This window comes from Phaenicophaeus curvirostris (genome assembly GCF_032191515.1).
Source record: "Phaenicophaeus curvirostris isolate KB17595 chromosome Z unlocalized genomic scaffold, BPBGC_Pcur_1.0 scaffold_52, whole genome shotgun sequence".
Classification (NCBI taxonomy): domain Eukaryota; kingdom Metazoa; phylum Chordata; class Aves; order Cuculiformes; family Cuculidae; genus Phaenicophaeus; species Phaenicophaeus curvirostris.
In genome coordinates, this window is record NW_027206665.1 from 180,389 (window position 1) to 206,623 (window position 26,235).

The 26,235-nt window shown below is 42.7% G+C and overlaps 1 protein-coding gene across 1 annotated transcript in view; it reads right to left on the reverse strand.

Annotated features, from left to right (window-relative positions):
• Positions 1–1,049: 1,049 nt before the first annotated feature.
• The window catches only part of LOC138733859 (E3 ubiquitin-protein ligase UHRF2-like), a 67,683-nt gene continuing 42,497 nt past the window's right edge, over positions 1,050–26,235 (reverse strand). Inside the window, exons 3-4 of the mRNA XM_069881365.1 lie at positions 25,441–25,703; positions 1,050–1,272 (exon numbers count right to left, since the gene is read on the reverse strand). Coding sequence (XP_069737466.1) covers positions 1,050–1,272; positions 25,441–25,703 — 486 coding nt within the window. The remainder of the gene's footprint in view (positions 1,273–25,440; positions 25,704–26,235) is intronic.

The following is a 26,235-nucleotide window of genomic DNA, read 5'->3' on the forward strand; positions in this document are numbered from 1 at the left end:
TGTTCCTTTCCTGAAGGTTGTGCATAATCCATTATTCTACCGCATTGGGTTCTTGGTATCTCTGCTATCATTTTCGGAGTCCAATCTTGAGGCCTCAACCATTTTTTGTCGCCTCTCTCCTTTCCCTATCCTATAGCTGCAAATGATCCCTCCAAGTCACCTTTTACAGAAGACTCTCCTGACAAGCCCTTGTAGGGACTATAGTGTGAACACGTATTTCCCCTTGCAACACAGTCACCACAGCTTTAATTAAAGGGGTACTAGGACCAAATTTGTATGAAGGAATTCTGAAAGGAGGATCTCAAATAACTACCTCCTGCTTTGCTTGTAGCCTAGACAGGATGCATTTTGTTCTTTTCTTAGGTTGCCTTCTTGGACATCCTACTGATCTGAAGAAGAAATCCCAATTCCCCATTACTCTTGGCTTACTATATTTTCCGTACAAATGGGAAAACCTGACTCATGGAATCTGCTGTTTTAATATTGCCAGATCTGTGTTCTATCCTGTGGATCATCAACAGTGGAGCTGGTAAGGACTGGAAGGATAACAATGGTTAAGCTTGCAACCTTGAGTCACATCTGAAGTTCATGTGTGAAGGAAATTATTTAATTCCTGTAGCAGATTCTGTCACTTCTCAGTAGACCCCAGTGAACTGAGATCATAGAATCACAGAATCACCAGGTTGGAAGAGACCCACCGGATCATCGAGTCCAACCATTCCTATCAAACACTAAACCATGCCCCTTAGCACCTCGTCCACCCGTGCCTTAAACCCCTCCAGGGAAGGTGACTCAACCACCTCCCTGGCAGCCTGTTCCAGTGCCCCATGACCCTTTCTGTGAAAATATTATTTTTTTTTTGTTCTCCAGCCCCCGACATAGAGAGGGAAGCAGACATGGGATGTGATGATTGGTTAACAAGTCCAGATAGTGCTTCCATAACTCAGCAAAAAAAGAGGACCGTCTGATCAGGTGAGTACCTAAAAGATTTAGGTTTTGGTTACTTGTTCAAGAATGTAAATAGGCTTTCCATATTAGCCAAAGAAATCTTACCCCAGCAGAATTTTAGCATGAACCTCTTTGTTAGTCCTTGAAATTTCTCTTAGAGAGGTAATTTCTGCATCAAACCAGAATCCTCTTTCTTCTGGAGCCTCAACATTGTAGTTAACCATCACCACATCACCCACTTTTAGTTCACTCCACTTCAGAATGGTTCTTGCTCGTGGTCGAAGATTTTTGGTGTCCATTTCTACAATGCCATTCTCTGGATACCTTGAGGCAAAACCAAACAGAAGTGGAAATTAGTACTCCTGAAGCAGAAATTATTAAGTTAAAGATAACGTTTTTTCAGAAGCATATTTTTCAACATGACTTTTGTAAGTATTAATGCTTAACTCTGTTTAAAAGTTTGATCTAGTATGTTTTTTCTAAATTTTATATTAGTCTAAATGAAGACTAGTGACCTGATTAATCTCATAGTGGAAAAAGCATCCAGCAGTCCAAAGGAAAAAAAATCCATGGGCATTTGATGATTTCTTTTTATAACTTCAAGTTTCTACAGAGGCAGAGATTAAATTTGTTCTCAGTCAAGTCAAAGGACCCAATTAAGCCAACAATGAAAAAGCAACCAAGACTAAAACTCGAATCTTCAGAACTGCTCAATTATAGTTTAACTTGGCTTTCAGACATTTGTTACATTATCACCATTTTCAATAACAACATATATTGCATGAGTTCATATTCCATTTACAAAACAATGGTTAAAAATATGGCTAAATGCAGAAACCCATAAGCAAAATCAGGACTATTTCCAAGACTTCCTAATAGACATGAGAGCTAAGAATTTTCAAGGGTTTTCTCTCTTCAGTTATAAAAATAAACTCTACTGTGTTAAATCAGAGCAGCATTACTTCAGGATTTGTCTTAAAGAGATACAGTAAAGGTTCACAGAATCACAGAATCACAGAATAACCAGTTTGGAAGAGACCCACCGGATCACTGAGTCCAACCATTCCAATCAAACACTAAACCATGCCCCTTAGCACCTCGTCCACCCGTGCCTTAAACACCTCCAGGGAAGGTGACTCAACCACCTCCCTGGGCAGCCTGTTCCAGTGCCCAATGACCCTTTCTGTGAAGAATTTCTTCCTAATGTCCAGCCTAAATCTCCCCTGAGTTGTCAAATTATAAGAAATAAAGAATAAGCAGAAAGAAAAAAGCCAGTGTACAAGAAGACATTTGTGAGATTTTGGGTGGTTTAGCAGTAAGACTTTTTTTAAATTGGAAACCTGATTATTCCTCCCTTCAATCTCAACTATATTAAGAATAATTTCTAGTGACCTCTATTCCCTTCTCAAGAAGAGACATTAAATAAAAAAAAATTAAAGTAGGACTATTTGAGTGGTATTTTACTACAACTAAAGCGGACAAAAAAAAACCCAAATAAAAGGAGGTGCTTAAGGTGGTGGAGGTGAGAGGAGGAGAGGAGAGGAGAGGAGAGGAGAGGAGAGGAGAGGAGAGGAGAGGAGAGGAGAGGAGAGGAGAGGAGAGGAGAGGAGAGGAGAGGAGAGGAGAGGAGAGGAGAGGAGAGGAGAGGAGAGGAGAGGAGAGGAGAGGAGAGGAGAGGAGAGGAGAGGAGAGGAGAGGAGAGGAGAGGAGAGGAGAGGAGAGGAGAGGAGAGGAGAGGAGAGGAGAGGAGAGGAGGTGTGAGGCGAGGCGAGGCGAGGCGAGGAGAGGTCCAGAGTTCTCAACCACTTACGCCTTCCAACCCTTTCACCAGCTCTGCTGCCCTCCTCTGGATGCATTCAAGGACCTTCACATCCTCCTTAAATTGTGGGGCCCAGAACTGCACACAGTACTCAAGGCGAGGCTGCACCAACGCTGAATACAGAGGTGTACTCACCTCTTCTGACCAGCTGGTTATGCTGTGTTTAGTGCACCCCAGGATGTGGTTTGCCCTCTTGGCTGCCAGTGCACACTGCTGGCTCATACTGAGCCTGCTGTCATCCAGCACCCCCAGATCCCTTTCTGCAGGGCTGCTTTTCTGCCACTCCTCTTCCTGTCTGTACTTGTGCTCAGTGTTATTCCATCCTAGGTGCAGAATCTGAGGCCTGTTCTTGTTGAATTTCGTGCCACTGATGATTGCTCAGTGCTCAAATCTGTCAATATTCCTCTGCAAGGCCTCTTGTCTCATGAGAGAATCAACAGCAACTCCCAAGTTAGTGTCATCAGCAAATATGCTAATGGTGTGTTCAACTCCTGCATCCAGATCATTGATAAAAATATTAAACAGAACTGACCCTAGCATTGAGCCCTGAGCAACACCACAGGTGAGTAGTCACCAGCCAGATGTAGCCTCATTCACCACAACCCTTTGAGCTCTGCCATTCAGTCAGTTCTTCACCCAGCACACCATGTACCTGCGCATCGCACAGTTGGACAACTTGTTGAGTGCTGTTGAGGGACAGCATCAAAAGCCTGACTAAGATCCAGAAAAACTACATTCACCACCTTCCCTTCATCCACTAGGCTGGTGACCTTATTATAGAAAGATATCAAATTAGTTAAACAAGACTTTCCCTCTGTGAATCCACGTTGACTGTGCCTGATGACTGCATTGTCCTTTAAATGCCTTTCAGTACCACCAAGTGTGATCTTCTCTGTAATTTTTCCAAGTACTGAGATTAGACTAACAGAGCTGTAGTTTCCTGGGTCTTCCCTCACACCATTGTGGATTGGAATACCATTGCCTAGCTTCAAGTCAGTGGGGACCTACCCAGACTCCCAAGATCTTTGGTAGATAATTGAGAGGGGTCCTGGCGTAACATCCGCTAGCTCCTTCAGTACTCTGGGGTGTACTCCATCAGGCTCCACAGACTTAGAAACATTCAAATGATACAGTGGGTCCCTTATAATTGCAGTGTCCACAAATGGAAAGTCACTGTTCCCACAGTCATGGTCCTTTGACTCGGGGACCAGGCAGCCCAAGGTCTATCAGTATTATTAAATGCTGAGGGAAAAAAAAGCATTGAATGCCTCTGCTTTTTCTTCATCCCTATTATTCAGGTGGCGTTCTTCAACATGTATTGGTTCAATGTTTTCCTTAGACCTCCTCTTACGGTACATTAAAAAGCCTTTCTTGTTGTCTGACACAACCCTGGCCAGTTTCAACTCTAGTAGCTCTACCTGAGCTTCGGCCTTTCATGTCTTCTCCCTGTACATATGAACCACAGCTCTGTAATCTTCTTGTGAAGACTGACCTTGCTTCCAGAGATGCTATGATTTCTTTTTCCTCTTGAGCTCCTTGAGGAGTCCCCTGTTCAACAAAGTTGGTCTTCCGCCCCACTTGCTTGAATTACAACACACTGGAACTGCCTGATCCTGTGCTTCTAACAGGTGGTTCTTAAAGACTGACCAGCACTCATGGACTCCTAAGCCCTCAAAGGCAGATTCCCAGAGGACACTGCTAAATAGCTCTCTGAACAGCTTAAAGTTTGTTCTCTTGAAATCCAAGGTAGCAACTTTGCTGTCCTTTTTCCTCATTACAGTGAAGATTTTAATCTCAACCATTTTGTGATCCCTGTGGCCAAGACAGTCACCTATCATCACATCTCCCATGAGTCCTTCTCTGTTCACAAACGACAGCGGCTGAGAGAGCGGGGGTTTTTTAGCCTGGAGAAGAGGAGGCTGAGGGGAGACCTCATTGCTCTCTATAACTACCTGAAAGGAGGTTGTAGAGAGGAGGGTGCTGGCCTCTTCTCCCAAGTGACAGGGGACAGGACAAGAGGGAATGGCCTCAAGCTCCGACAGGGGAGGTTTAGGCTGGACATTAGGAAAAAATTCTTCACAGAAAGGGTGATTGGGCACTGGAACAGGCTGCCCAGGGAGGTGGTTGAGTCACCTTCCCTGGAGGTTTTTAAGGCACGGGTGGACGAGGTGCTGAGGGATATGGTTTAGTGTTTGATAGGAATGGTTGGACTTGATGATCCAGTGGGTCTCTTCCAACCTGGTTATTCTATGATTCTATGATTCTATGATTCTATGATTCTATGACAAGTCCAGGAGGGCAACTTTCCTATTTGGCTCTCAGAGTACTTGTGACAAGAAGTTATCATCTCCCACAAACTTCAGGAATTTCCCAGACTTGCTCGTCTCAGCAGTATGGTATTCCCAGTTGGTGGCTGGGAAGTCGAAGTCTCCCATAAGTACAAGGGCTACCGATCCAGAGATTTCTCCTAATTGCCTATAGAATAACTCGTCGATGTTATCATCCTGGCTGGGCGATCGGCAGTAGACACCTACTACAACGTCCTTTGTTTTCCTTCCCCCTAATGCTCACTCAGAGGTTCTCAACCACATAACCCCTAACTGTAATGGGCTGTAGAGTCAAGCCTCTCCCTTACATACAGTTTAACTCCTCCACCTCACCTGCCCTGTTATCCCTCCTAAACAGCCCTCCATCCCAGCACTCCAGCTGTGGGACTCATTCCACTAAGTCTTACTAATACCAACAATATCATAGAATTGTAGAAACATAGAATCACTAGGTTGGAAAAGACCTTCGAGATCATCAAATCCAACCATATATGTCCACTACTAAACCATATCCTGAAGCATTCATCTACCCATACCGTAAATATCTCCAGGGACAGCGACCCAACCACCTCCCTGGGCAGCCTGTGACAGTGCTTGATAACCCTTTTGATGAAGAAATTTTTCCTAATGTCCAATCTGAACCTCCCATGGTGCAGCTTGAGGCCATTCCCTCTTATCCTATCACCTATCACTTGGGCGAAGAGACCAACATCCACCTCGCTACAACCTCCTTCCAGGTAGTTGTAGGCAGTGATAAGGTCTCCCCTCAGCCTCCTCTTCTCTAGGCTAAACAATCCTTGCTCCTTCAGCCGCTCCTTGTAAGACTTGTTCTCCAGGCCCTTCACCAGCTTCATCGCTCTTCTCTGGACACACTCCAGGACTTCAATGTCTTTCTTGTAGTGACGGGCCCAGAACTGAACACAGTATTTGAGATGCAGCCCCAGCAGTGCTGAGTACAGGGGCACAATCACTTCACTGGTCCTACTGGTCACGCTGTTTCTCATACAAGCCAAGATGCTATTGTTTTTGTTGGCCACCTGGGCACACTGCTGCCTCATGTTCAGTTGGTTGTCAATCAACACCCCAGGTCCTTCTCCTCCAGGCAGCTTTCCAGCCATTCTTCCCCAAGCATCTAGCACTGCGCAGGGTTGTTGTGTCCTGAGTTCAGGACTCTGCACTTGGCCTTGTTAAACCTCATTCCATTGGCCTCAGTCCATCATTCCAGCCTGTTCAGATCCCTCTGTAGAGCCTCCCTACCCTCAAGCTGATCAACACTTCCTTCCAGCTTAGTGTCATCTGCAAACTTACTAAGGGTACATTCAATCCATTCATCAAGGTCATTGATAAAGATATTGAACAGGACTGGACGCAGCACTGAGCCCTGGGGGGACACCACTTGTGACGGGCCTCCAGCTAGATTTAACTCCATTTCATAGAATCATAGAATCATAGAATCATAGAAACATAGATTCATAGAATCACCAGGTTGGAAGAGACCCACCGGATCATCGAGTCCAACCATTCCTATCAAACACTAAACCATATCCCTCAGCATCTCATCCACCCGTGCCTTAAAAACCTCCAGGGAAGGTGACTCAACCACCTCCCTGGGCAACCTGTTCCAGTGCCCAATGACCCTTTCTGTGAAAAATTTTTTCCTAATGTCCAGCCTAAACCTCCCCTGGCGGAGCTTGAGGCCATTCCCTCTTGTCCTGTCCCCTGTCACTGCCTTTCATAAACCCATGTTGATTGGGGCTGATCACCCAATTGTCTTGTGTGTGTTCTGTGATAGCACTCAAGATGACCTGCTCCATGACCTTCCCTGGCACCGAGGTCAGACTGACAGTCTTGGGGTTTCCCAGACCCTCCCTCCTACCCTTCTTGTTAATGGACATCACATTTGCCAACCTCCTGTCAAGTGGAACTTCCCCAGTCAGCCAGGAGTGCTGGTGGATGATGGAAAGGGGTTTGGCAAGCACCTCCACCATCTCCCTTAATACCCTCGGATGAATCCCATCCAGCCCCATAGACTTACAAATATCTAATTTGCCTAGCAGGTCTTTAACCATTTCTTCTTGGATCAACGGAGCTTTGTTCTGCTCTTCCTCCCTGTTTACTGGCTCAGGAGGTTGAGTACCCAGAGAACATCTTACCTTACTGTTAAAGACTGAGGCAAAGAAGGCATTAAGTATCTCAGCCTTATCCTCATCCTGTGTCACTATTGTTCCCTCTGTGTCCAGTAAAGGATGGAGATTCTCCTTGGCCCTCCTTTTGTTGTTAATATACTTGTAGAAACATTTTTTTATTATCTTTCACAGAATTGGCCAATTTAAGTTCTAGTTGGGCTTTAGCCATTCTGATTTTCTCTATGCATGACCTTACTTTATCCCTGTAGTCCTCCTGAGATTCCTGCCCCTTCTTCCAAAGCTCATATACTTTCCTCTTTTTTCCGAGATCCACCCAGATCTCTCTGCTCAGCCAAACTGGTTTTCTTCCCCAATGGCTCATTTTCTGGCACATGGGGCTGGCCTGCTCTTGCACCACCAGGATTTCGTTGCTCAGGAGCATCCAGTCCTCTTGGTAATATAATGCTAGGACCTGACCAATGCTTCCATTTCATCCTGGCTTTTTCTCATACTGTATGCGTTGGCGTACAAGCATTTCAGATCAGCACCTGAGCCCTCTATGCTCCCAGGAGCAGTGTAAATCTTCCCACTAGCATCATCACCCTCACATGATGTCATGACAACCCTTGGCTTACCATCAACTCTCCTGTTGGTATCCCCTTCCCACAATGATTATACTTAAGTTCATTTCTGATGCTGCACAGTAAAAAGAGGCTTCCACCACAAAAACAATGCTAGCTTTTAAAATTAGATGCTTTAATGAGGTCACAGCAGAGGTTTAAAAGATGAAAAGAAAGCATGTAGTATCTGGAGAGAACTGCTATTATAAACACTATTTCTTTAAAATCAATATTAGTACTAATGTGTCCTAGATTGGGTTGGGGTAGAGTTAATTTTCTTCCTAGTAGCTGGTATAGTGCTATGTTTTGGATTTAGTATGAGAATAACATTGATAACAGACTGATGTTTTTGTTTGTTGCTAAATAGTGTTTATACTAAGTCAAGGACTTTTCAGCTCCCCATGCACTGCCAGTGGGGAGGTGCACAAGAAGCTGGGAGGGAGCATAGCCAGGACAGATGACTCAAGTTGGCCAAAGGTATATTCCATACTATATAACATCATGCTCAGTATATAAACTGGAGAGTTGGCTTGGGGGTAGATCTATCGCTGCTCAGGGATGGGCATTAGTAATTGGGTGGTGAGCAATTTTATTGTGCATCACTTGGTTTGTATATTCTATTATTATCATTATTATTATAATTCTCTCTTCCTTTGTTTTCCTATTAAACTGTCTTTATCTAAACACACAAGTTTTACTTTTTTTTTCACGCTCCTCCCCATCCCACTAGGGGCAGGGGGAGTAAGTGAGTGAGCAGCTGTGTAGTGCTTAGTTGCCAACTGGGTTTAATCCACTACAGAATGATAAATCTTAAATTAATTCCCCATCATTTATTTCTAGGATTTTTAAAAGTGCACGCGTACTTTATAGTATTACAGTCCTATAACAAATACCATAGTTTGTTAGACCATAATGGCAAAACTCTAATATTATTAAGGAAAGTATGACAGTCACTTTCCAACATGCCTATCTATAGTGAACAAGATAATTCAAAGGTCTTCAAAAAAATATCTATTGTAGCTTGCTTCTCCGCCAGGGGAGGTTTAGGCTAGACGTTAGGAAAAACTTCTTTACAGAAAGGGTCATTGGGCACTGGAACAGGCTGCCCAGGGAGGTGGTTGAGTCACCTTCCCTGGAGGTGTTTAAGGCACGGGTGGATGAGGTGCTGAGGGATATGGTTTAGTGTTTGATGGGAACGGTTGGACTCGATGATCCGGTGGGTCTCTTCCAACCTGGTTATTCTGTGATTCTGTGTGATTCTGTGATTTTTGCATAAAGAAATTTCTGCTGCTGATAGCAGCTTAAATATGAGGGCTCTGACAAAGTTATATGTCTAGTCTTCCAACAGCTGATTCAAGGTACACTGACAAGGACTCAGTCAGTGAGAATCGGCGGCAGGATAGCAAGTTCTGCAGTCGAGCACTAGATTGAGGTGGACAAGGGGTCCCCAGAGCAAGGGAAGCCCAAGGATGAGCAAGGCAGGCGATTCCCAAATCCCGGAAGTAGTAGCTCTCGCAAGTGAGGCTGATGAGGTGGGGCGTTCCCTGGAAGCATCTGCTTGGGGTGGCGGCAAATCCGCTCTCAGCCTGCCTCACCTTCCCTGGTGCCTGTGCACAATAGGTATAATGCCCTGGAATTGGATGGGCAAATAGCAGATGATGCGGGCATAGGTCCTTCTGGGATGGAGGGGTTGTCTAGGCAGTCAACCCCCACATCACCACCACTCATGTGAAGACAAAAAGAAGGGTAGTTGTCATAGGTGACTCCCTTCTGAGGGGAACGCTGGGTCTGATATGCCAACCAGACCCAACCCACAGGGAAGTCTGCTGCCTCCCTGGGGCCAAGGTGAGAGATATCACCAGGAAACTCCTTGGTCTGGTAATGCCCTCAGACTATTACACTATTACACTAGTGTTTTTTCATATAGGCAGCGAAGAGATAGCAAGGAGAAACCCTGAAGCAATTCAAAGGGATTTCTGAGTCCTGGGATGGTTGGTTAAAGGGTCAGGTACAAAGGTGGTATTGTCTTCAATCCTTTCAGTAGTGGGGAAGAATACTGAATGGAGCAGGCAGACCCAGCTGGTCAACACATGGCTCTGAGGCTGGTGTCATCGGCGGAACTTTGGGGTTTCAACTATGGGGTGGTCTATTCATCACCAGGTCTACTGGCATCCACCAGTATGCACCTTTCACAGAAGGGGAAAAGGATTTTTGCTCAAGAGCTGGAAGGGCTTTAAACTAGATTTGAAGGGGGAAGGGGCAATAGCAGGCTGGTCAGTGATGAGCAATGGGAAGGCATGCCAAAGTCTGAGGAGTTGCATCCTAGTGAGATTCAGACTGCTCCACGAGGAGATGGGCACAATGGACCACACAAGAAGTGTTTCTATACGAGTGTACGCAGTATGAGGAACAAGCAGGAGGAGCTGGAAGCCTTGGCCCAGTGCCAGGGATACAACATTACTGGCATAAGTGAAACCTGGTGGGATGAGTCCTATGAGTCCTGTGACTGATGTGCCATGACGGATGGTTGCAGGCTCTTCGGGAGGGATAGACAGGGCAGGTGAGGCACAGTGGTGGCATTACATGTAGTGGAAGGGTGGAATGCATGGAGCTTGCAGTTGGCATAGCTGAGAGCCTCTGGATAAGGATTAAGGGACAGACAATTAAAATGGATATCATTGTGGGAGTCTGCTATAGGCCACCCAACCAGGACGATGACACTGATGAGTCACTCTTTAAGGAACGCCTCCTAGTCATCTGCCCTTGTCCTCATGGGGGACTTCAGTTTGCCAGATATCAACTGGGAGTTGCACACAGTGGGTACAAACAGATCCAGAAGATTCCTAAACTCTCTGGATGATAACTTCATGGCACAGTTGCTGAGGAAACCGATCAGGAAAGGTGTCTTCCTCAATTTGTTGCTTGTTAGCAGAGAGAATCTCGTGGGTGAAGTGGCAATTGGAGGCTGCCTTGGCCACAGCAACCATGAAGCAGTCAAGTTTAACATCTGGTGACAGGAGGGAAACTGACAGCAAGATCTCAACTCAGGCAATTCCAAAATGCTGGAAGTCAAGCAGGTGAGGCAGAAAGCCGGCCTGGCTGAGCAGGGATCTTCTACTGGAACTGAGGCATAAAAGGAAGGTGTATCGCCAGCAGAAGCAAGGACAGGTGACATGGGAGGACTACAGGGACGTTGTTTGCCACTGTAGGGCAGAAATTTGTGTGGCCAAAGCACAAAGTGTTGAGGCTGGCCAGAGCTGTGAAGGACAAGAAAAAAGGGCCTTTTAAAATATGTTAAAACCAAAAGGCAGGCCAGAAATAACATTGGCCCATTACTTGATGAACATGGACACCTCATAAACAGGGATTTAGACAAAGCAGAGACGTTTAATGCTTTCTTTGCCTTGATCTTCAACACCGATGATGGGCTCGGGCACCTCCAGAGCTCTGGGCTAGAGAATCATGACAGTGCAAATGTTAAAGTCCCAATCAACCCCAAACTTGTGTGGCATTTGCTGCTCCAGCTGGATCCCTGTAAGTCAATGGGGCCTGATGGGATTCAACCAAGGGCACTTGAAGAGCTGTCTGATGTCATAGCAAGACCTCTCTCAATGAGTTTTCCAGTGCTCTTGGGGATCTGGAGAGGTACCAGTTGACTGGAAGCTGACAAATGTCCCAGTCTTCAAGAAGGGCAGCAGGGATGACCCCCAGTAACTACAGGCCTGTCAGTCTCACTTCCATGCCCAGGTAAGATTATGGAGAAGATTATTGAGGGAGCTATTGAAAAACACTTGAAAGACAACAGTCATTGGTCCCAGCCAGCACGGGTTCATAAGGGGAAGGTCCTACCTGACAAACTTCATTTCTTTCTATGACAAGGTTACACACCTAGTGGCCCAAGGGAAACCAGTTGATGTAATCTTTCTGGATTTCAGTAAAGCCTTCAATATGATCTCTCACAGTGTCCTTCTAAACAAAATGTCCATCATTCAGATGGATAAACACATAATGCAGTGGGTGAGCAACTGGCTGACAGGCTGGGCTCGAAGGGTCACATAGAATGGTGTTACATTGTGCTGGTGACCAGTCACTAGTGGGGTTCTGCACAGATCCATCTCAGGGCAAGTGCTCTTTAATGTCTTCATAAATGACCTGGATGCAGGACTTGAAGGTTTAATAATCAAACCTGCTGATGACACGAAATGGGGGGAGCTGTTCATAGAATCATAGAATCATTAGGTTGCAAAAGACCTTAGAGATCAAGTCCAACCATACCAGTCCACTACAAAATCATATCCCCAAGGACCTCATCTACTCACCTTTTAAACATCTCCAGGGATGGGCAGCCTGTGCCAGTGCTTGATAACCCTTTTGATGAAGAAATTTTTCCTAATATCTAATCTGAACCTCCCCTGATGCAGCTTAAGGCCATTCCCTCTCATCCTATCACCTATCACTTGGGAGAAGAGACCAACATCCACCTCGCTACAACCTCCTTTCAGGTAGTTGTAGACAGTGACAAGGTCTCCCCTCAGCCTCCTCTTCTCTAGGCTAAACAACCCCAGCTCCCTCAGTCACTCCTTGTAAGACTTGTTCTCCAGGCCCTTCACCAGCTTCATTGCTCTTCTCTGGACATGCTCCAGGACCTCAATGCCTTTCTTGTAGTGAGGGGCCTAAAACTGAACACAATATTTGAAGTGCAGCCTCACCAGTGCGGAGTACAGGGGCAAAATCACTTCCCTGGTCCTGCTGGCCATGCCATTTCTGATACAAGCCAAGATGCTATTGTCTTTGTTGGCCACCTGAGCACACTGTTGGCTCATGTTCACTTGGCTGTTGATCAACACCCCAGGTCCTTCTCCTCCAGGCAGCTTTCCAGCCATTTTTCCCCAAGCCTGTAGTGCTGCACAGGGTTTTTGTGTCCCGAGTGTAGGACTCTGCACTTGGCCTTGTTAAACCTCATCCCCTTGGTCACAGCCCATCAATCCAGCCTGTTCAGATCCCTCTGTAGAGCCTCCCTACCCTCAAGTTGACCAACACTTCCTCCCAGCTAAGGGTACATTCGATCCCCTTATCCAGATCATTGATAAAGATATTGAAAGGGACTGGACCCAGCACTGAGCCTTTCACACAGTGGCCCAATCTAAGTCCTAATTGGTCTTTAGCCCTTCTGATTTTCTCTCTACAGGATCTCACTTCATCTCTGTAGTCCTCACGAGTTGCCTGCCCCTTCTTCCAGAGTTCATATATTTTCCTTTTTTTCCCAATTTCCATCCAGAGCTCTTTACTCAGCCAGGCTGGTTTTCTTCCAGCTCATTTTTGGGCACACGGGGATGGCTTGCTCTTGTGCCAATAGGAATTCCTTCTTAAAGATTATCCAGCCCTCGTGAGTTCTATTGCCCTAAAGAACTGTCTCCTATGGAACTTTATCAGCCAGCCTTCAGAAGAGTCCAAAGTCTGCCCTCTGGAAGTCCAAGGCCATTCTACTGAGACCCCCGCCTTGCTTCTCCTAGAACTGAGAATTCTATTATCTCATGATTGCTGTGCCCTAGGCATCCTCCAACTGTCACAACTCACACAAGTCCTTCTCTGTTAACAAACATCAGGTCCAGGAGGGCACCTTCCCTAGTCAGCTCGCTCACCAATTAGGAAGCTAGGAAGTTGTCTTCCGCACACTCCAGGAACCTCCTGGACTGTTTCCTGTCTGCTGTATTGTACTTCCAGCAGACATCTGGTAAGTTGAAGTCTCCCACGGGGACAAGGGCTAGCGATCATGAGACTTCTCCCAGTTACTTATAGAATAACACGTCAGCCTCCTCATCCTGTCTGGGTGGTCTATAGCAGACTCCCACCACGGTATCAGCCTTATTAGATGCTCTGCTAATTTTTACCCATAGACATTCAACCCTATCACCACCATCAATGAGTTCGAGGCTGTCAAAACTATCTTTAACACAGAGGGCTACCCCACCATCTCTCCTTCCTCACCTATCCTTCCTGAAGAGTCTGTAACCTTCCATAGCAGCATTCCAGGGCAGCACTCAATCACATCATCCCCCATCCTGTACAGAAACCGGGGATTGCCCCGACCCAGGAGTAGGACCTTGCACTTGGCCTTGTTGAACCTCTAAATTTTCACACAGGCCCAGTTCTCCAGCTTGTCCAGGTACGTCTGGATGACATCCCGTCCTCCCGGTGTGGCAACTGCAACACTCAGCTTGGTGTCATCTGCAGACTTGCTGAGGGTGCACTCGTTCTCGCTGTCTATATCATTGATGAAGATATTAAACAGCACTAGTCCCAGTACAGACCCCTGAGGGACACCACTTTGTGGGCATAAAGATTCCAGTATTGCATGTATGCTGGGGCAAGCGGGTGATGCCTTGGTGTACCTGCGATATTAGCAGCAAGCAGGGAGCAAACTTCCAGGTTCCTGGAAAACTAGGAGCAAAGCATGCTTCAGAGGTGCGAGCAGCAGCTCTCACCTCAGAGCAAGAACCAGAGGCAACAACGAGATAGACGTGGTCACCACCATTGCAGTAGTGCTGCAATCGTCTGCAGCTCACACAATACCACGGAACGTAAAAGGACCATTGGGGGGTGGCTTTGCTGCTTTGTAATTAGAGCGATTATCAATAATTCGGTTGGGAATCTTTATTTTACCTGGGGTCATAGATGCAGGCTTTACTGGAATAATTCAAGCAAGTGTTATGAACACCATTTCCACCAGTATTAATACCAAAGGACAGCTGGATAGTGTAATTAATTTTGTTCAATGCAGCTGTGTTCCAAGCTGACTGTATAGAGCGTGGCTCACAAGGTTTTGGGACCACAAGAATCCCTGAAATACATTTGGTTTAGTCCCAACAAACTCAGCATCTTATGTTGAATTACACATTAAATTTTTTTTTTTTAAAAAAAAAGGGGGAAAGCCAGAACATCTTAAAAAGGCTGTAGTGCAAGCCTTTGTTGTGCACGTTCCACTAATCTTAGGGGGAGAGATGTGTTAAGTAAAATGGGAATAGGCTTTGGAACTATGAATGAGTGAAAAATTGGGTGCATTGCAAAAGTTAGTGGAGGAGCAAATAGATCACGGGCATATAGACCCATTTAAGAGCCCTTGGAACACACCTGTATTTGTGATAAAAAAGAAATCTGGAAAATGGCGTTTATTACATGACTTTTCTAGACAAACTACAGGAGGCATTAAATAAGCAGGCAGGCAATATAGCCGCTAGAGAAGTGTTGCTTAAACAATTAGCCTTAGAGAATGCAAAAAACGGACTTAGTGCACTGTTAATTGCATGATCACCTGTTACAAAGATTGCTTGTTTTACCGGAACTGACTGATGCCGCCTTTACGAGAGCAATGCAAGTAATGGCTTGGATGCCTGTGCCTCCTGGCTTTATACCAAAGGGCACTAGAATCACTCATCTGATTTGTTTTCCAGCAATTGCACCCCATGCAGGAAATCGCATACGGGGAGATGGAGGTTTGGCTCGACTGACCAGTCTGTGATTCTATGAACGCAGAAACTACAAAAATCATGGGCCTGCAAAGTACAACACTCACAGAGCAATGAAGAACAATATCTACCAGAATTGAAATACTTGTTCTGTTATTATCAACTAGTCATAATCAACATTATATGGATGCATTGAGGTAGCTTTGAAATGAGTGGTCGCCTGTGTGCGTGTTTGAAGCGCTTCAAACGTTTGTAAGACTTGAAAATTGGTTTTGATTAATCTTGGACATACATCTCCGGGACCTTTCAATCTCAAATGTCCACTAAGCCGGCAAACAGGTAGATTTACCTGGGGATCTTTGGAATGAAAGACTTCAGAAGGAAAAATTGTAAAATACCTAGCAAAACAAAAAAACAAGGAAAGAGAGAAAAAAAAATGGAAAAAGCCCAGCCTTGCAGCTGTATGTGTGTGAGTGCACCCCTCTTCTCCTTCCTTTCTAAGTTTTTTTCCTTTTTAGCTTTGCCGAAGTCCAGAGTTAACTGTGTTATCTCTCTAGGGGAATGCCAATTTGTGAGAACACTCTGCATTCCAGTGTCCCTCATCAGCAACTGCTGGGCCTTAGCACAGACAACCTTTAGGGATAATTATGCCGATGATAGAGGAAAATACAAAGGATTCATTACAAATTATTGAGTGGATATTTTGCCACACCAACCCCAAAAACCAATAGTACCTAGACTCTAAATGATTACAATGATAATCACCAAGGGAAGAAAAAGAAGTGTTCAGTTATTAAGACCCAATTATCAATTGTATTCCAATGACAAAGGAATATGTTAAGTGGTGCATGGCAAATAGTTTGAATTTACAGGCAGCTCTAACAGATTATCCAGGAAGTATTGATATCCACTTGCCGAGTCATAAATTGTTTTCCTCTCTGCAAACATTACAAATAGAACAGAAGCCCTTATGCAGAAAGCGACCGGTTGACGACCCTACAGTATTTACTGATGGCTCAGGAAAAACAGGAAGAGCAGTACTAATGTGGAAAGAAAATGGACAGTGGACAAATCAGGTGTATATAATAGAAGGACAGGCGATAGTAGAACAAGCCCATCAGACACTAAAAAAAATATGTTGTTAAAACAAAAAGGGGAATGAATGGTGAAACACCGCAGAACAGATTAGGGAAGGCACTGTATGTGTTGAATTACTTGAATGTGCGGGAAGATCAGGGAGTGGAGTAATCTCCTATAGTAAGGCATTTTTTGTCTTTGCAAACAGAGGGTCAGCAGCTCAAAAAGGAAGGAGCCAAGAGGTTATTATAATCTTTGGAATCAGGCTGATGGGAAGGACCATGTCAGTTAATAACATGGGGTCGAGGATGTGCTTGTGTTTCCACAGGTCAAGCACCAAAGTGGATGCCAGCACAGTGTGTCCATCCATATCTAAGCAGAGATAGAAATTATGACGATGACGATACTGATACGGACAACAATAATGCTGGGGCTATATCAGCACACATGGATGGGGCAAGAAGCTTGAAGATGAATGATGACTGAAAGAAGAAACTTGTTATAAAGGATTCTTAAGTCAGAAAGCTAGCTAAGGGTCTTAATCAAAATCGCTTTTCTTGCATTAGTATAATTCTGTGTATCCGTATTAAGATATTTCTATGCTTAATCATGTGTCTATCATGTTTTCTGTGAAAGGTACAACAAACAATTGATAGTTCAGGATGTTTATAACAAAAGAAGGGGGCAATGTGGGCATGAAGATTCCAGTATAGCATGTATGCTGGGGCAAGCGGCCGATGCCTTGGTGTACCTGCAATATTAGCAGCAAGCAGGGAACAAACGGCCAATGTTCTCATGCTTGCTAGCTTGTTGCAAACTTGGAATCTTTATTAAGACCCGTGGGTTAATAGGAAAGAAATGCTCTAGGTGGATAACATGGAGATAAGGGGCACATCTGCGGGAAACAGGGCGGTTGCACTCTGTTGCTGTATTGCAGGATTCTCACGTGTAGAAATTCACTGGGATAGCTGTTACTGGATACAGAGGCACTATATAAGGTTTGCATTCTCTAAATAAAGTTGATCTCGATTGTCGCCCCCATCAACGAGGTCCATGCCTTAATTACTACACCACTTGTCATGGATCTCCATCTGGACTTTGAGCCATTGAGCACTACTCTTTGAATATGACCATTCAACCAGTTTCTTATCCACCGTACCGTCCACCCATCAAATCCATATCTCTCCAATATAGAGAGAAGGATGTTATGGGGGACCATGTCAAAGGCTTTATAGAAGTCTAGATAGATCACATCCGTTGGTTTAGCTGTGTCCACTGCTGTGGTTACCCCATCATAGAAAGCCACTAAGTTGGTCATACAGGATTTGCCCCTGGTGAAGCCATGGTGGCTGCCATTAATCACCTCCATGTCCTCCATGTGCTTTAGCATAGCTTCTAGGAGGATCTGTTCCATGATCTACCCAGACACAGAGGTGAGGCTGACAGGTCGATAGTTCCCAGGGTCATCTTTTCTACCCTTTTTAAAAATGGGCACAATGTTACCCTTCTTCCAGTCACCAGGGACTTGTGATTGCGATGACTTTTCAAATATCATGGAGAGTGGCTTGGCAACCACATCTGCCAATTCCCTCAAGACTCTGGGATGCATCTCATCAGGTCCTATACACATTTACTGCTCCTTTCTAATTTATCAAACTGTAGGATAAGAATAATAACATCATAAAAGAGGTACAAGAGGTATTTGCAGTAGAGCTGCTATTCAAATGGCAGTCTCATGGGACATATCTCTTTATGGTTTCTAAAACGTTTTTTACTTGGGGTTTTTTGTGTTTACTTTTGTCTTGCAATTTTCTTTGAAAAAACAACTATTCTTCAGCTATGTGATAATCAAAAGAATTACTATGAATGAAACTATGCACAGAAGCAATAAAACAGGTTCATCTACAGATAATAAAAATGACACATAAAGCAGCTGTAAGATAATTTCTTTTTGATTGCAGAGCCTGAAAAATGGCATAACATTATAATCCAAAAGACTTCCAAAACCTAAAACAGATGAGTTTAATATTCTGATTGTACCTAGATCCTATCTTGCAATAAGACTTTTTGCAGAATTATTTGAAGAAATATGGAGAAAACGAAAGTAGTATATAGTGGAGTGAGAAGCAGTTTACTTTAACTACAAAATTAAAACAGGAATTAAACTTCAGAATGCTAAAGAAGATGGTAGAAAAAAATCAAAGTAGAAATATATTTATGCACACAGTCTACTGAAAACTACAAATCTACTGAAAACTAACTGTAAACAGTATTGATAAGCGTGTCTAGAAAGATAACCAAGATCTATTGAGAAGATTCTGATGTCATTATGAAGCAAATTATTTAAAAAAGCATTTCTGATACATGATAGTTACTCAGCTCTAAGAGTTGTGTTGTCCCACATTCAGTTCTGTGCCATCTTTCTTATCCCGGTAAGAACTCTGAAAAGAATTTTCATGATATATCACTGATGCACTTATAGTATTTTTATTTTTAACAGCTATTCCATCCCTGTTCTGAGACACATTCAACAAAAAGAACATAAAAAAGAAGATTGTTGGGCAGCACAAATGGAATAAGACCATGTATCAAAACCAGGCACTCAAAGTATCCCATTTTATGGACAGAAAATAGCTGCTCTCCAGAAAAGAAATTATAGGTAGTTATCACTGAGTTTCTTCTGTTACTGACTGCTCAGAGACTTAAGCTCAGAAACATTCCTTTGGAGGAACAGATAGCTTAAAAATGGGCGAAAATTGCCCTCTCAGAAACCAGTTTTCCAGTTCTGTATGCAGAATGTTATAAAGATTTGACTTTATATTTTCACAAGATGCTTGATGCTTCAAGAGGCCTTTTACATAACTGTCCAATGGATATTGATTCCAAGTGCGTATCTGAAGGTCTATTGTGAGGACAGAATTTGTTCTGAAATAAATTATTTTTTTCAGATGATCACAGAAAAAATTTCCTAGAAATCATGCAAATTCTACAATGGAACTTCCAACTGCCAAAAAATCAGGCTTTTGCATGTGATTTTGTCTTTTACAACTCTTCTATAAGCTCTGAACTACAGGTCTTCTGGGAGTTTATTAAGAAACTTAACAAAAAAAAGCACACTTGGGAGCCCTTCTCTTCAATCATTTGTTCTTGACTTCTGAACTTCCAGAAGAATTCTAAAGGAACAATATTCATCCGTATTTCTCCATGCTTTTTCTGGATGCCAAATTAGTCCTGAAGTCATTATATAACAAGTTAGAGTCATTTTTTTTACCTTCCTCTCTTCCAGCACAGACAAACATCTCAGATAGCATTATCAATTTAAAAAACAAAAGTTCCCAATTTGCAAAAAAAGGAAAATTTCCAAGTGACATTTTTTGAGGAAAGTATAATTGTAATATTTTCTTTAGAAGAAAACTCACATGTAATTGTTTAACCATTCACATCATGAAATTAAAAAGCCAATCGACTTGAATGATCAAGACATTCAGCTGGTTTTAGTCTAAATCAATGCCTCTGTTACCTAGAAGCTGAATAAAGGATAATAACCAAGGATGTTCATATGTACTGCAAAACCCCCACTGCTATACATGACTTTTCCATCTATTTATTCTACAGCTTTTAGTAATGGGATGGTCTGAATTTATAGATATGATGGCACAAAGTGTGTAAACTGAATATATCTTCCCCCTCTAGGTTTCACAATATCTCCCTGATATGCAAGAAGATTCATTATTAAAATACTACCAGATGCAGAGGCTTTTACAGTTGTAACCACTCACCTTAAACCTGGTCTAAGGATTCCTTTCAATAGGACAAGGCACACCAATTTTTATATTCAATGGGACACAGGAAAAAAGTAGCTAGCATTCATAATTGTGCATATCCAACATCACAGCCTGAACATCCAGATACTTTTTTATAACTGGAAAACCATTTGTCACACATCCTCGAGACTGAATCTAATTAACACTTTTGAAATCTCCTCTATGTACATTAAGCACTATAACACTGTTCCTCATTACATCATGTAAGGAATAAATTGTACTTTTACAGTAAACCTACGTCCTTGGATATATCTAATACTGTAATTGTGGAAAAAATAGTGTATTTTTCATATTATGACCTCCATCACGTAGATTATTTCTCTCCTTCCCTTTCACTTTTCCTAAATAACAAACCAAAATAAGCACAGAGAAAATACATTCAAATTAGGTAGTGCTAATTACTCCTATATTTAAACATATTATTTATTAGAATAACAACAATGTTAAATTAAGACCTAAACTCTCAAATACACTAGATGAATATGTAACTAAGGTAGAAGAAAATGGGAATATACAGGGCTAAGCAAATCAAGCTAATACAGGAGAAAAAATCATACTCTTAAAAAGGCTCAAGAACTAAGAAAATACTGTAAATTTTTCTCACTTTAATAAAAGAATTCACGTCAGTAAAACCTCAGTAAAATCATATTACTAGATACAGTCATGGTTAGTAAAAGAAATGCCTTATTGACTTTCCTCTAAAATCCTATGGTGATACTCAAGTGACAATAGAAGGTACTTGCAGTATTATGCAGCATCAAGACCTTCTGTTTCTCACTCTGACCCCCTCCCCAAGAAAAACACAAGCATGCTCCAGCATAAATAAAGCTGATTAAGCTGGTGAGGGTCTGTGTGGGTACTTGGCTGCTGGTCTGGATCAACCCACTATACCCCTGGTGACAATACAGCCTGTGGAGTGACTGGCTGGGTAGCAGCTCTGTAGAAAAGGACCTGGGGCTCCTGGTAGACAGCAAGCTGAACATGGGCTGGCAAGACAGTTATCAAGATGTGCTCAGTGAGGAGAGTCTGGGGGCCTGGACTTGTTCAGTCAGGTGAAGGAAAAGCTTGGTTGGGGGATGTGGATGTGGCAGCTAATAGCAGCCACTCAATACCTGCAAGGAGGTGGGTAGGACCTCTTAGTATGATCTTCTTCCCCCCAAGAGAAACATAAGCATGCTCCAGTATAAATAAAGCTGGTATCGCCTCATACGGATTTCAGGAAATCTGGGAAAAGCTTACATCCTGGTTGCCACATCTGAAATGGCTCAAACAAATTTTTGTAGGAATTATTATATTATTCATCTTAGCTGTCATAGCCTGTATAATGCTTAGAAGTTTCTTATGGTGTTGTCAAAATTCAGCAGGAAGTTAGAGTGACTGGAAGCGAAACAAAATCAGACACCAAATAGAAACAGGAAAGTAGTTTGCTAAGCCCCTCGAAAAGGATGGTGTCTTCTAAAATTGCAAAAGAGCTTGTAATGAAATTGTAAAGGGGGGCAGGACCTCTTAGTATGATCTTCTTCCCTCCCCAAGAAAAACACAATCATGCTCCAGTATAAATAAAGCTGGTTAAGGTTTTTTTACTACAGAGGTGTGAGATATATTATGTTAGATAACATTCGACTTGCTCTTGAATTGGCCAGTGTCAATACTAATGGGACAACTGGAAAAAAAAAGCAACCCAAACCAAACCCCCCAGCTCTAGATCTCCATTTAAGTGGAGACCTGTTGGATCTTTGGGGTTTGAAGACAGCTAGGAGAAAGACCCGTACCAGAAACATTGATCTAAAGAACTAGATCTATGACAGTAGAGGGCTTCATGTTGAGAGGAAGGGTGGATAGCTTTCCAGTATCTCCTGAATTAACATCACTGAGTAGTCGGTTCCAGATGTAAACAGGAAGAAAATGAATGTTTGATTTCCCCACTTCCCCTTCTTTTTGTGTTTGTGTGCATTGTCAAGCTGGACTTGCCACAACAGCTGGGTATCAAACGAACTTTGCCGTAACACGAAGTCTCAGAGACAAAGCGTAGGTCTACTCCACGTTCCCAACCCCATCTCAAAACATGACAACAGACTTGTCCTTCAGCTGTAGCCTTCTTGGTGGACAGTTTTTCTAGACTGGATAATAAAACAAGCAGTGAAGGAGAACCAGTCTAGATACTGAGATGATCTCGGTGAGGATTTGAGCAGCTGTCAGTCTGCGTCAGAGGCAAACCCCGTAGTCTTCTCCATAATGTAAGAAAGACATTTTGGTGGCTTTATGGGCACCGGGCTTATGGTCTCTGTCTGCAGGTTGCTTGTCAGAGACATGCAGTTTCCCAAAGCAGAAAAAGCAACGGCTTCTATCGCTGGTAGGAATGCTCCTGTTGTGGGCAAGGAGCTTAAAGCCCATCAACCAAGGTGAAATCATCTGCTGTGGGAGATAGAAGGAAGGAGAAATGAGCTACTTCATTGAAGAACACAGTAAGAAGAGGCTTGGTTAGAAAAGGCTGTCAAGGTGGATTGGTATCACACAACCTAGCCCAAGCCTAAGCATCCAGGAACAGCAACCAGGCAAAGAAGAAACAGGAGCTAATAGGAGAATATGAACCTCAAAGAACAAGCACAAAGAGATGGCAAATAGGATAATGACACCTGGAACCGAGAACCGAAGGATGCAGAGTACACGCTACCCTATTTATCCAGGTATTCTTCCTCTCTCGTGTTTGATATGTGTGCTCTACAGATACCAAAAAGGCAAAAAGACTAGTGCCTGAAGCCAGTGTTATGAGTGCATGCACAACCACCCACCATGTGAACGTGCGTGTTAACTACCACTCAAAGAACAAAGAAGTGGGATGCTGAAAGGTAAATACTAAGCGTCACAAATGATGCCTTGTGTTTTGTCATATGTAGGACGTTAACTTTTACCGAAGTCTCTATTAGCTGATAAATGCACTGATCTTGCTTGCTAGAAAGTTTTAAAGTAACTTTTCTCCCCAAAAGCTCAAACTTTTAACATTTCAGTAAATGGCCATCAAGTGAATCAAGTAGATGACCGTGATGTAAGCGAAATTAGATAAGCCATAATGTTTTAAGATGGTCACTGGCTAAGAACACAAACCTGTGACAGATTGTGTTATAGGAAGACTAAGATGACTGCATCTACTGGAAATGCTAGGTACACATGAAGTAAAATTGACATTTCGTAAGCATAGGTGCACCTATGCAAGTCAGATCAGCTTGGCTATGCTTTCTACTTCACAGGTGGTTTTTCCCTCGAATCTCTAACTCGCACAAAATGACACTATCTACAAAAGAGGAACATAATTTAACTCCAATAATTGCAAACACATTCTCTCAAATTTTTGCCCTTTGCTCAATACTTCTGTGATGTTACACAGCTAATCAGTCTTAGAACCAGGTCTTTGAAAGCATACCATAATGGATATCTATCATTTTAGAGACAATTATTTTTGTTGTTGGTTTTAGAATAGTTCAGTTGAAAGGGATCTGCAATGATCATCTAGTCCAACTGTAATGATACTGGGTGACTAAAGTTGTGAGGAAGTTCTGAATTTAAGTATTTTGATAATTTTCCAAGTAAATATTTACTTTCAACACTGTAGCCATTTATTTATTTGTGTGTGTGGACAAACATATCTAGATAAAAAAAAAAAAAGATGGTTGTAGATATAAAACTGCATTTGAACTCCACGTTCAGACAAAAGCTATATTATCCTCCTAGGAAAGTATATAAAGAGAAGTTTTATCTAATATTGCCACGAGCAGCTAAAAGATGTTCAGCTTCAGTCTTCAACGTTCTTGGGTTTTTTTCCCTAGAAAACTGGTTTAAATTGTAATTATTAAATCCAAGAAAACTTGAAATCTATACTTAAAAAAATATTTTGAAAACTTGAATTTATCCTCAACAAGACTAATACTGAATATGCTTCTGTGCAAAGTAAACATGTGTTCCTTTACGTTTAATCTCACATGCCAAAGTGCGATAGTGTCCAGGGAAGGACAACAAAGCTGGTGAAGGGGCTGGAGCACAAGTCTTACGAGGAGCGGCTGAGGGACCTGGGGTTGTTTAGCCTGGAGAAGAGGAGGCTGAGGGGAGACCTTATCACTGTCTGCAACTACCTGAAAGGAGGCTGTAGCAAGGTGGGTGTTGGTCTCTTCTCCCAAGTGATAGGTGATAGGACAAGAGGGAATGGCCTCCAGTTGCAACAGGGGAGGTTCAGATTAGACATCAGGAAAAAAAATTCTTCACTGAAAGGGTTATCAGGCTGCCCAGGGAGGTGGTTGAGTCCCCATCCCTGGAGGTATTTAAAAGATGGGTAGACGAGGTGCTCAGGGATATGGTTCAGTAGTGGACAGGTATGGTTGGACTCAATCTCAAAGGTCTTTTCCAACCAAACAATTCTATGATACTGTTTTTGTTCTCTGTATTACAAACATCTCATTGGTGCCATTGGTTTAGAAGCTTAGTTATCTGCTTCAGTAAATTAAGGCATCGTTAAAAAACTAGGATCCGGTTCATGTGAGTGCACCGGTGGAAAAGCTGGTGATGAGAAATCCCTGCAAATCTCACTGAGTTTACGGCACGAAGCCTCTACTGCAGCACATCTGTCATAGGTTCTGAAAGTTGCTTGTACCACAGATTTAAAAACTAAAAATAAAAAAATCCCTTTGTACCCTCACTCCAGCTCAGAACTGATTTTATGTTCCCACTCACTAGATTCTCTACGAGAAACCTCTACATGAAATGCAGACCTGTCATCTCATGCATAAATGTTACTTTTAAAACAAAATTTAAACAATTCAAGCACCAGAATTTGCTCCCATGAAACACTTGTTTAGACTTCAATGGAAGGAACCGCATATGAGCAGAGTAGTTTTTAAAGAAAATATTAACTTGTATTTTACATGGAAAAAGAGGCACAGAAAAATCCAATGCATAGTTTCCCTTCCTTAGAGATGGGGATTCCGAGTTTCATAAAGTCAAGACATCATTAATACTTCTCAGGGACTGGTGAATAAAAGAAAAAAACCCCAAAAAAACTCATTACTCTCAGGATATTCATTATATCTGACTGAAAGAGGTCATGGCTTTTTAATATTTCTTTTCCTTGGTTGCAATACTGAACTTGCTCTCTTTAATTCCAAGTTTCTTCAACAAAATTCTTTGTTTATACACACCGAATCATAATATATGATGTCCTCAAAACAATACCAGAAGCACTTACTCATCATACTTGATATGATAAATAGCTTCTTCATCAGTGTCCGTGCAGTCTGAGGAAGATGTGGATGGTGTACTGTCCAAGTAATTTGCATTCTCTCTAGAATGATCTTGACTTAAGTTTCCATTAGTCCTTTTGTAAGAATTGCCACTCTTTACTTGAGCTTTACCATTCTTATGTCCTTTTGTTGCTCGAGTAACGTTTTCTATATGAGCTTCAAACCAGGCTCCAATGCTGACATCACGGGCATCCACCAATTCATTTATCTAAAAGGAAAATTTGATAATGAGTATTTACTTTCTATAATCCTGGTTAAGAACAGAAAGGAAAACTGACTAAACTACTTAACTGTCAGTGAAAAAAATTCTACACTGCTAATTTCAGCTGGTTTGGGCTTGGGTAAGTTAGAACAATGTTCAGTCATTCAAGCGTTGTGCTTTAAGCATTGTATTCCTCCTCTCTTAATAAGATCTGTTATGAATGCAATTTGTAAAAAGTATATTTTTAAAAGTTGAGGCTGATTTTTGTTTTTTAACCTGCAAATTAGCTTAGCGTCTCTTTCCCTTGAACTTTTTTTCTTGCTTCATGGAATTGTTCCTTATGACTAAAATAAGTAGGTATACTTAAAGTATTAGCCCACAACCAGGTTTTAAGATTTCCCTGGACTTCCAGATTGGAATGATTACTTAACCCTGATTCTTTTTGACCTGTGCTGCTACTGAATCCTTCAATGTTTGAGAAAGGAGAGGGGGGAGGAAGATGGGCTCGTCAAGTCTAACAAGGCTGCTATCATAACCA